The sequence below is a fragment of the Prorops nasuta genome, unplaced genomic scaffold, assembly GCF_024137725.1.
Source record: "Prorops nasuta isolate Cenicafe-Biocafe unplaced genomic scaffold, Cenicafe_Pnas_1.2 PNAS00012, whole genome shotgun sequence".
NCBI classification, from domain to species: domain Eukaryota; kingdom Metazoa; phylum Arthropoda; class Insecta; order Hymenoptera; family Bethylidae; genus Prorops; species Prorops nasuta.
The window spans coordinates 5,412,240-5,424,366 of record NW_027116809.1 but is presented as its reverse complement, the minus strand read 5'-3'; the positions used below and the strand labels follow the sequence as shown (position 1 = coordinate 5,424,366).

At 38.9% G+C, this 12,127-nt stretch overlaps 1 protein-coding gene across 1 annotated transcript in view; it reads right to left on the bottom strand.

The window, feature by feature from the left end:
* The window catches only part of LOC136777841 (neprilysin-1-like), an 889,524-nt gene that overhangs the window by 602,017 nt on the left and 275,380 nt on the right, over positions 1 to 12,127 (bottom strand). The window contains exon 4 of the mRNA XM_066734432.1: positions 8,278 to 8,293. Within this exon, the coding sequence (XP_066590529.1) occupies positions 8,278 to 8,293 (16 nt within the window). The remainder of the gene's footprint in view (positions 1 to 8,277; positions 8,294 to 12,127) is intronic.

Below are 12,127 nucleotides of genomic sequence, written 5' to 3'. Positions count from 1 at the left end.
GCTTTAGATATACAAATATCTTTGACGTATTAAATATCAGCACGTGATGAAAATTTAGTATCTCTTATACGCTCCACACTGGACCTTAACGTATAACGATATGTCTACGTATGGTGAAATTGAGATCTTCAGCAAGATCATATTTTTTTTTAAAAATATTAATTTATATTTTATCCAGATCATAGATCTTTACAGATATGTTGATCGCTAACACATTGAAGATCATCAAAATGTCCTTGAATGATTCATGCATATTCTTTTAATAGAGTCATAATTTGATTAATCAGCAGTATATCATCTTACTAATCAGTGTTGATGACATATTAAACATCTGCACACGTTTTCAACACAAAATTATTTACCCCCTCCATCAACAATTTTTCTATATAAATGGATTCGAACAATAGTGAACCAGCTTCAATCTGTTCAAACTCTAGTTAGTGCATCGACCGCACAACCAGCAAGAATCTTCAGATCAGTACTTTAGTTAGTGCATCAACCACAACCAGTAAGAATACCCAGATCAGTTTATACCTCAGTCTCAACTGATAAAGAAAGGTAGAAATATATTATTCAAATATTGTTTTAATTTTCGATAATAATAATAATAATATTCTTCTGCAATAAAGGGTCTAGATAAAATGGCATTTTTAACTGGAGTTAATGCATTCGCTTTCATCCCTGAGAAGACATTTGTTAAATTAAACAGTCTCGAGGAAAATAAAGAATATGAAATAATTGAAATGATGAAAATAAAGACTAAATATGGAATGAGGATAATAGCGAAACTATTAACGGAGGATTGGTTTTATCCCCCTGCCCGGATGGTTGCCTTACTCGAATCGCAGGATCAGTTTACGGAGCTGATAAATGCAGCATCAAAAAATATTTTGATCATGAAATATTTAGGTGGGAAATATAATAATTTAGAATTTAAGATTAAACAATAAATGATTTGTATAATAAATGAGTGAATAAATGCTTTATATATATTTATTAAAAAGTGCTTTATTTTTTTCTAACCTTACATATCTAACTTACATTTCTAACAATATTCGTAAGCGAATTATAGTCTACAATTTTATCATGTATAATTAAACAATAGGCTGTATATTACTCGGAATATTTTTCCAACACTCGATTTCAATCTTAACGTCGACCGTGCCTGTTTTAACCGACTCGTTCTGGTGTGAACAATCAATTACAAAGAGCGGACCGTATTGCAAGAAGTTTAGGTAATCGAGCATTGGTTTCGACAGTTTTTCTCCAGCATAATATGAGTGGAAAAACTTTACATACATATCATAGAGTACGGAGTAGCGAGATTTCGTGAAATCAGTGTCGAGACGATCGTATGGATAAAACTCAGAATTTAAATAGACTTTAACATCACGTACATCGCAATCGCTAAATTTAAGTACATTCGAGTATTGATCGTTCTTCTTATTTTTTCTAATCGCCAGTATCACGTATCGAGGCTTCTCCAATTGTGTAGCCGCTTTCACAGCCCATGTATGTCGCTGTGTTTGAGGTAAAAGGGGATATTCGTAGAGCTCCCAGGAACGAAAAGCCATGGTGAGATTTTTATTCTGCTCGATAATGCGTAGAAATTGTAGTTTGGTAAATTCATTTAAAGTTACGTGAGGCATTCTCCATTGCACTCGGTGCAGTTCAATCCCAGAATCGGTAAACTGATTCGAAGAAAATATTGAATTTATATCATTACGCGCTCGTATCAGAACGAGCTCATGGCGTGCATTGATAACGACACGTTTGTAATCTTCGCAGAATCCCAATAGCATATGCAGGGGAATGCAAAAGCTGAATGTGTCAGCAACATTTTCACGCTCTTGAGTGGCAACGAACCAGCCAGAATGACGTAGACTCATACTCTCTTCACTGCTTAAAGATATGAGATTCTTTATACTGGTAGTGATACCAACGTTTTTGTACCGATCAATTTCAATACCGTTCAATTCATAACGAATTTAATCGAATAGAAATGCCATGGAATTAGCGTCGAGCATAACTTTATCCGTCAAAGGTGTAGTAGCAGCACGAGTACCTTCAATCAGCTTCCCCTCTATGTAGAGGTAACTACCACTGGGCAAAAGAATCAAATCTTGCTGTTATATTGGGATACGAATTTCATCGCTATTTCCCAATGATGCATTCGCATACGGATTGTAAGCATGTATTTCCAATTTAGTGATGCGGTTGTCGTACGCAGGCTGTGCAGTAACGTTCAATGGATCCATGATTTCTTTTCTTCACAGTCAGACCCAATGAGTGTAAAAAATCTATATTTTTTTTTGTCAAAACTTTTTTTGCCACCGATCACGTTTTTCCCTATTTCACTCTGAACTGATGTGTTCAGCTCTGTTGCAGCTAATTTACTGATTGGTTCATCGAGTAATGTTGGTTTATAATCGTCGGTATTCTTATAAATCAACATCTTCTAATGTGTAATCGTATGGTGATTTCCTCCTTTCCAAAATTTACAGGACGATTGTCTTGATCGAGAATACGTAATGTGAGACGATCGATTACCCTTGCAATGACTGGCAAGTAAATGACGTTCTTCGGTGTTTCAGAGATTTTATAACCTGGTGGAACGCTTGGGAAAAATTCGTGGATGACATGTTGTGGTCTACCGTTCGTATATGCACCAGCGGTAATGTTACATTCGATACGTAGAATATTTACTTTTAAAATATTCACAGGTTCGTCCGATTCAGCCCAAGTGTTTGGTAGGATTACGCGGTCCGACGAAAATCCTAGCAGAGAACCAATATTATTAATTTTTGTAAAATCAATAGAATATTTACACATTATTTCACTTCTCAGTGTGTTATTATTGGCACGCAGAATAATAACATTATCATCATACGGTAACTCCAACCGCATACGCAAGTATTCATTTATCGCACTCAACTCTTAACAGCCTGTAGGTATGGTTATTAGTTTATTTTTACCAAAGTAAAAATTATTATTCGTCTCATCTACATTGGCGATCGAGTAGAAACTTTGAAAATCTACGAGCCCCAGCTCATAATGACCGTCATCCAGATTGATCGGTGGGAAAAAATTTGATTCCAACACATGACCGTGTCCTGATAGCGTAAATGTTAAAGACATTTCGTCTGTTCTCTTAGAAATTTAACACACAACTGACCACAAATGCTCGTATCATACGACTGATATTGGTCATGATTGTAATAAATTGTACTAAGCGGACCGAAGTACCGAACAAGTTCAGTCGGTGGTTTCAGATTACCGAAAAAATCGAAATACTTTACAAGATTATTGCATTTAACGTAGGCAACCCAGTGAGTGCCTGGACCATTAGAATCGTCAAGGTTAACGATTGCACATTCATTAGACCATGGACCGTTTCGTGGTAGACTTGTACGCATAAAGATTCCACGGAAATTTGGTATATCACGACATACGTGAGATAATTGAATATTACTTGTAGCACCAGATCTTGGTAGACCGTGTACAGTTACTTTTTTGTTCGTTTCTTTGACATTGATTTTTTTGCTACCCCTCCTCCGCTTCGTTTGTACGGTGCGAGATACAGCCTCCGTCCACCTCTTGCAGTTGCTTCTATCATACGATTGTGACGCTGCATTTCTTCCAACTGTTTTTTCGCAGCTCTGGCATCGTTTACAGCTTTCGCTATACCTGATGCTCCACCTGCTAGTGCTCCCACCGCACCTAGCAGTGGGAGCAAAGGCAACAAGCCGCCCCGTTTTTTAGGCACTCGAATTTTCCGTTTTTTTACAGCACTATTTCCATTTTTTCTCACTGCTGCTTTCCTCACCATATCTGTTTGTAATCCTAAACCAAGTTTACGCTTTGCGTTCATAGACGTCCAGACAGCTGTTGCTGCAGCACGCTCACCCAAGGTTGCGTCAGCAGCTGTGATACGTCTACGTGCACGTTTTGCGAGCACTTTATCAGCTTGATGACGCTGCGACAAGTCTTTGTATTGCGAATATGCGATATCGTGTTCTAGACAGGCTTCATCCAACTGATTCACACCTCGATCACCGCGTGCTAATCGTTCTTGAAGTCGAGTTCCTGGTCCACAGTAATTGTATCCCGGTAAATGAAGCTCAAACGGTAGTTTGTTTATTGTTTTATTGAGAAATGAACCATATCCAACGCACGACATGTATAACAATCTTTTATCAACGGTGGTAGTCCATCCGCATGAGTAGTATTAGGTAGATTGAAATGTTGTAAACAATAGCGATATTTTTGAACCTCAGGATCTGCACGAATATGCTTGGGTAATTTAATCCAATATCTGTCAATACTGTGTGAAAAGTACTTTAAAAGTACAATTTTCGGTACGTATTCCAATTGATCACTGCTTAACTCCTCCAAACTTGTAACATCCAACACAAATACAGGTATAATGAAAACTGATTCAATTCTTCGATTTCATGCCTATAAATAGCTCGTGCAATTAAGATTTAACATCACAGTCGTTCGAGAATGCATTTCGTAAAGCAACCATTAAGTATCAATATCTCTAATACCGATTATCACACTGCCACCGTTAGTGATATGAAACGTCATGGAACTTTGCTACCGTCAACTATACGCTGTATAGTTTGCGGACCCTCAAATTCGTGGGAAAACAAACGTATTCCTAAGTCTTATTGAGAGTCCTCACGGTGTAAGATTTGACAACCTGTACGTTTACTCGAAATCGTTACAGCAACCGAAGTACCGTTACTTGGAACAGCTATTGACAGATATGGAGGAAATTGGTTATCATCAATTTTCAAATAATAGTGAGGTTATAAATGTGACAGATGCATTACCAAATTCAATCTTTATATTTGATGATGTGGCAAGCGATAAGCAGGACAATATAAGAGACTACTTTTCAATGGGTCGGCACTCGAGCATCGATTGCTTCCATCTTTGTCAGACCTATGCCAAGATCCCAAAACATCTGATTCGTGACAATGCAAATATGATAATCATTTTTAAGCAGGATGGGACTAACTTGAAGCATGTATACAAAGATCATGTAAACACTGATGTGACATTTGAAAAATTTTGCGAATTGTGTTCAAAGTGTTGGCAGGAAGATTATGGATTTTTAGTAATTGATAAGGACAGTGGTATGCAAAATGGTCGATATCGGAAGGGATTCAATGAGTATGCAACCATCGAGTAGCATAAAGCTTCATATCAGTGCTGGAAAGTGTTAGTTTAATGTAGTGCATTGAACAGTATAAAGCTTTTAATTACACAAAACGGACCGGTTACATTATTAAGCAAACCAGTTATACAGAAAAACGGGTCACTTGGATCGGTAAACCGGTCGGTCTAATCGTTAAAGAGGTCGGTTAACCGCTAAACCGATTGATTGAACCGCTAAACAGGTCGGTCGAACCACTAAACTGGTTAGGTGAACCGTTGAACCAATCGATTGAACTGCTAAACAGGTCGGTTGAACCGCTGAACAACTCGACTGAACTGCTGAACAGGTCGGTTGAACAGCTAAACAGGTCGGTTGAACCGCTAAACAGCTCGATTGAACCGCTACACAGGTCAATCGAACCGCTGAACATCTCGATTGAACCGTTAAACAGATCGGTTGAACCGCTAAACCGGTCAGGTGAACCGTTGAACCGGTCGGTCGAACCGCTGAACCGGTCAATCGAACCGCTGAACAGCTCGATTGAATCGCTAAACAGGTCGGTTGAACCGCTAAATAGTTCGATTGAACCGCTAAACCGGTCAATCGAACCGCTGAACAGCTCGATTGAACCGCTAAACAGGTTGGTTGAACCGCTAAACAGGTCGGTTGAACCGCTAAACCGGTCAGGTGAACCGCTAAACCGGTCGGTCGAACCGCTAAACCGGTCAATCGAACCGCTAAACAGGTCGGTTGAACCGCTGAACAGCTCGATTGAATCGCTAAACAGGTCGGTTGAACCGCTAAATAGTTCGATTGAACCGCTAAACAGGTCGGTTGAACCGCTAAACCGGTCGGTTGAACCGCTAAACCGGTCAATCGAACCGCTGAACAGCTCGATTGAACCGCTAAACAGGTCGGTTGGACCGCTGAACCTGTGTGCTGTGAATATAAAGTTCTTGCAACACAGTTCAGCTAAATTGGAGGAGGAAATTGAAGAGAGAATAAATAAAAAAATACAGGAGATTGAGGCAAAACTTTTGCAAACAAGCAGCAAGATTAATGATGGATCCAAAAAGTGAATGTTTAGGATGCATCATACATTTTATACTCATGATAATCGATTTCTTTCGAAAGAAAAAGAATCATGAGTGAAGAAAAGAAACAGAAATTATATGTGCCTGGGGGAAAGGTTGTAAAAAGAGAATCTGGGAAAATCGTGAGTGAAGAAAAGAAACAACTGGTGCAAGAATTACATGTCCCTGCGAGAAGAAATTTTCCACGACGAAAAGTCATAATACGTGGTTTCGATGATCTCTGGCAGGCTGACCTTGTTGATATGCGTTATTACGTTGATACTGGTCATCACTATATTCTGACAGTGATTGATACCTTATCGAAGTATGGTTGGGCAGTAGCGCTTAAGACAAAAAGTGGTAAGGAAGTGACCACAGCTATGGGAAAAATTTTAAAGAGTGGAAGATGTCCCAAATATTTGCAAACTGATAATGGTAAAGAATTTTACAACAACGAGTTTCAACTGCTCATGAAAAAACGTGGAATAAATCATTACTCCACGTACAGCACGTTAAAAGCGTCAATAGTCGAGCATTGGAATCGAACGTTAAAAACCGAAATGTGGAAACGTTTTACACTGGACGGTAGTTACAAATGGCGAAATATACTGCAACAGCTGGTGGATGATTATAACGCGCGAAGACATCGTACTATAGGAATGCGTCCCGTTGACGTGAAACCTGAGCATGCTGAGCATCTGCTTGCTACTGTATATAGCAACATTAAGATCGTTGGACGTACCAAGTTCAAGGCTGGTGATTTCGTGCGAATCAGTAAATACAAAAATGCGTTTGCTAAAGGTTACACACCGAATTGGACTACTGAAATATTTCAAATTACAAAAGTGCAAAGGACAAATCCTGCCACGTATCTACTTAGAGATTCTCGTGGTACAGACATACATGGTGGATTTTATGAATATGAACTTTTAAAAACAGTTAATCCTGATGTATACTTGGTAGAGAAGATATTGCGTAAGAAAGGGAATAAGGTACTTGTAAAATGGTTAGGAATGGATAAAACGGATAATTCGTGGATAAATAAGAATAATGTTTTGTAATAATAATAATAATAATTTATGTAATATAATATAATACAATAAATACAGCTATTAAAATCTAGTCTTTTAACCTATGATGTCCCCAAGGTAGAGTCGCTACGCAACCGGGTGTTTTGTGACGCTTATCGTCATACGGACTGAGAGCAATTTTTCGCTGAGTAGTGGAAAACACCTTGTGCAATTTCGAACGAATTAAATTTTGGTTACGGGACTGTACGGTGAAATTATCCAAACAATCCTTGTAGTCGTCAAAGGTTATGTTTCTATCGATAACATAACCTTTGACCCCCTTAGCCTTTTTGGTAATTTTCGTACAGTCCTGCACCTTAAAGGTATACATTTTCGCTCTCAGTCCAACGAACTCGGTCATGATCTTTCCATTGTTCTCGTCCTTCATTAGCCCAGGCACTTTTTTTATTGACTCGAGGTAAGCCGTACCGATTATCAGCAGGGTAATCGCTGGTGTCGAATTTGACCAGATCACGTTTCATGACCGAGTAAACATCATCACACTCGATAATGTACACTAGACTGTCCGTGTCGGTATACATCGCTTTACATTTACTGCCGAATGTAGGAAGCATATAATCGTAATGGAATTCATACAGATAGGTCTTTGAAATATCTAAAATGCTCATGCCTACGTACACGGGCTTATCAAACTTCGCGGATAATTTCGACAATTGAATAGCGACTAAATTCTCTTTAAATATCGCACGACTGTGAAAATTCGGTTTGGAAATCAACGCTTCCGCCCCGTATCTTCCCTCCCACTTGGTTACGAGCCTCACATCAACTCTATTCCTAACATTTTCCATAGTCTTACCAAATACTGCGTTGTTCATTAGCTTGAAGAGATTCTTCTCGAAATCGTTTTTTGAGGCTGTCCGCAAGCGTGTATTTAATACGATATACGACTTCAGCCAGGTGGACTGCTGGAACTTTACACCTCGATAAATGCGTTTTAAGACGATACCGTTACGTATACACTGCTGTAGAGCACGGTAGTGTATCACATAACGCGTCTTATCGTCGACGGTTGCGAGCAGTTTCTCCTGGTGTGAACCTGGCGGCTTCTCACGCACCGGGCAGAATGGTAGATCGGAGTGTTTGTCGTGAAGCTCGCGTGGATATTCCAAGTCCACCTCCAAAATATAACCTTCGGACGAATCCTCGGACACATTAAGGATGTCGAGTTTGGCAGCGTCATCGATCCATTGGAAACCGTGGGTAAGCAACGGTTGACACATTGCCCATCCATATAGATTATTAACGTCGTAATACATCAAGTATTTCGACGGCTCCGTCGGATCGTAGTTTCGCATGTACCGATTGTAGGCCCTTTCGTAGCGGTGGGAGCACTGGCTCAAACCACCGCGTATACCGCGTTCAACAAAAAGCAACATGTCCACGTCTGTGAAGAGTTCCAGACGGATTCCCGTATGCTTGAGCATCGCGTCCCAAGTGAAGCCTGGAAGCGTATAATAGTGAGCGGGATCTAAACTATAATTTTTCATGCAGCTATCTCGAAAACTCTCGAAAACATCGGTCAACAATAGGACATCGGTCTTTAAATAAAGATCGCTGTACTCCCCGAGTGTTGTCACAGAGAATTTGGTCCATACCTCTTTGGCATGATTATATGCTTCTTCCGTGATATCGCTATCGGACAGTCTATTGTGGAACAACTCTCGTGCAGGTAAAACCGTTTCTTCCAAGCGAGTAATGTTATCCACATAATCGTAAGGAAAAATACCTTTTCTCGTAAGGAGGCTGAACTGTTCAATACTTAATTCCAAAAATTGTGACTCTAAAATTTTCAGCTGAGATCTATTCAGATATGAACTCAATTTATCCAAACTGGATGCCATAAATTTGAACGAATCGATGAATCTTAGCTGAATATTATACTTTCGCAGATATTTACTAAATGAAGTGTATTTTTCCTTATTTATAGGCAGCAAATTTACCGATCCCTCAAGCGTATTCACGATCGCCTCAAAAATAAAATGTGAATCATAGCCGGATAAATTATGGAAAATTACGGGAATAACATGTGAGTCTTTAAAGTTTAAGTTGCAATTATTATGAGCCGGTCCTCTATATCTACCAGTTAGGTGATCATGATCGCGAATACGCACTTGATTTGGAAGAAACGGTTTTCCACAAATGTGACAATTAGGTTCACTGTAGTGCCGCGAAATTTCAACATCACTAAGAGTATTCATCGGTATTACAGTCTTCAATTTTTCGCTGACGATGCGTGCAATGCTCTCGAGCTCGCATACGAACCATTCGATGCAATCAGCACCTCGATGTGAATTATAAAATGTGCTATGATAATTGAAGATGAAGTAAACGAATAGGTATATATTTATAGCATTCTAGCCTTTACGTAGTAATATTGAATGCATATGATGATTGTATGTACTTTTCAGTTAACACTGACATCTGTCAAGAACTATTTAAAAAGGTCTTATAGCAGGAATTACTATCTCATAGTTACGAAGTTTCGAATTATAAATATCATTTTAAAATAGAGTAGTCTTTTTAAAAAAAGCATGTTATATGTGTGAACCAGCAGCTTTATTACCGTGGCTTCAAGCACTGAAAGGAGAAGATTGGGTCAAGAAAAACGAGATATAATTGTTGAACTATTATCTTCTGAAAATATATAACTTAAAAAAATGTAACATTGTACATTTATGTTATCAACATTTTAATCAATGTATTTTTCAATAATACCATTTTATAATTAACTGTTATTACAATAAAAACATATATAATAATGTTTATTTTTGTTTTGTTGATTTATAAAATTAACTAGAAGATAGAGAACTTTGGAAGAGCAGAATATGAGTGTGCTTATTGATATTTAATTGAAGACATCGTGATTTGTCTCTGCTCCTAGTGCCTAGCAGTAGTTAACCCAAGCATAGGTTGTTCAATGAATGAATCAAATATTTGCACATGCTATTATATATTAGTTTAAAAATTGCTGAGCTATGGAAAAAAGCAACACACTCAGCTACATTTAGTGTAAAGGGGGCTCAGCGGGGTCAGTAATATGCTGCAAAGATTCAAGGTTACGCGAGCAAAAAAAAAACGCAGGGAGAATCTGTTTTACCATCTAGGAAACTGCTTTTACTAACTGAGACCTGACATCAGAGGAGTGGGAGTGTGACGTCAAAATGCTGCAAGTATCCTCCCGTACCCCCGGAACCCTCTCGCCACCACTTGCTGATCCTCGTGCACTCCCGCAACCCTCTCGCCCATACTTGCTGCGAGCTCACGTGGAGCCTCCGATTTCCCCCACCACCTCCGCTTAGCACTTCTTGGCTCCCCCCACTACTTCGCAACCAGGCTCATCCGAGTGGACAGGAGGGGGGGGGGGCAGAACCGGCCTTACTACCCTACTCACGTGGTAGTCCTTAAAAAGGGCCCTGCATGGATCCCCATTTTGTCTGCATATATAGTTTATTCCAGGTAAAGCTGACTTCGAACTTGCGAAGTCAGGTTTCCTTAATCTTATACTCCTCTTTCCTTGAGTTTCGTCCGGCATTATTAATCGTATGATTTTTCTTATATTTGTATTGAGCGTATATCAGGTATTTTGTAATTAATTAATTTGGATATTGCTCCTTTTTATTAATTGTTACGTTTTCGGGAGCGGTTTAAGAACAGTGGGCTAATGGATGGGTCGCGAATCACGTAGAGATTCCCTGTATTCTAGGAATACGTTGTAGAACGGGGTGTAGTCCCTCGTCGGAGAAAGGCGATCCAGAGCCTTCTCGAAGTTTTCCCAACGCGAGCCCGTTCGAATATCCTTGCCCTAGCCGTTTCCCCGTTATTTTAAGTAAAATTTACAAAGCGTCTTGGTTCATGCATGAGACGAGTCTCAAGCCGGTCAGCCGCGAAGGGTCATATTAGCGGATTTAGCAAGCTGGCGCCCAACACCTTGTAAACGGTTTATTGTACTTGATCTCCTTTTCATTATAAATAACAAGTTTATATAATTAACTATTATCATTTTAATACAACGTAGGGAATACCCTATTGTAACTATGAGAACGTTTGCTGATCCGTAATAATTAAAGTAAAGTTGTATTTTTAGAAACTAATCATTCGCTTATTTGATTACCCGGCCAATAATTCCCTCCGTGTGCCTTGTGCGTCGGTTCTGGTCACTGCCTATCCCCTGGCAAACCAAGGCCCATAAGTGATACTTTTGGTTTTTAGGTAATAACCTTAGTGAAAGCACTTATTTGGCCAGGCCGCGAAATACGACGTTACAATATATACGATGTTAAAGGTTACAATAATAACCTTTTGGTCAATCATTGGACATCAGTGCTGCATTTTGTGGAAAAATAGGGTACTTACATTTATGAAAAATTATTTACACGTCCTAGGAAAAATTATCCAGATTTTCATTATGCAAACTTCTGCATGGCTGTATACAAGTGCAAACTTATGGTTGGTGGTGAATGGATATTGGAAGATAAGATACATTCAAAGAACCGTAATTTAATTAGAATGCAAGTTGACCAGCAGTAGGATTTCAGCTACTTGTATGATAATATATTTTTATTAAAGAAAGAAAGATATACCTGAGCATTACAGACTCAATCAGGAAGATGTTACAACATCAAGTAATGGAGAAAATGAAGATGGTACAAAGTTAACTACCAGTAAGCAATTGAGATGATTTATGTTCCTTTAAATATTTACTTTTATAGAAGAGTTTAGATTGTTAAATGATTAATTTGATTTTAGGCTTACTCGTAGTGCCATTGTTCAGTACATTTCAGTCACTGTGCAAGTCT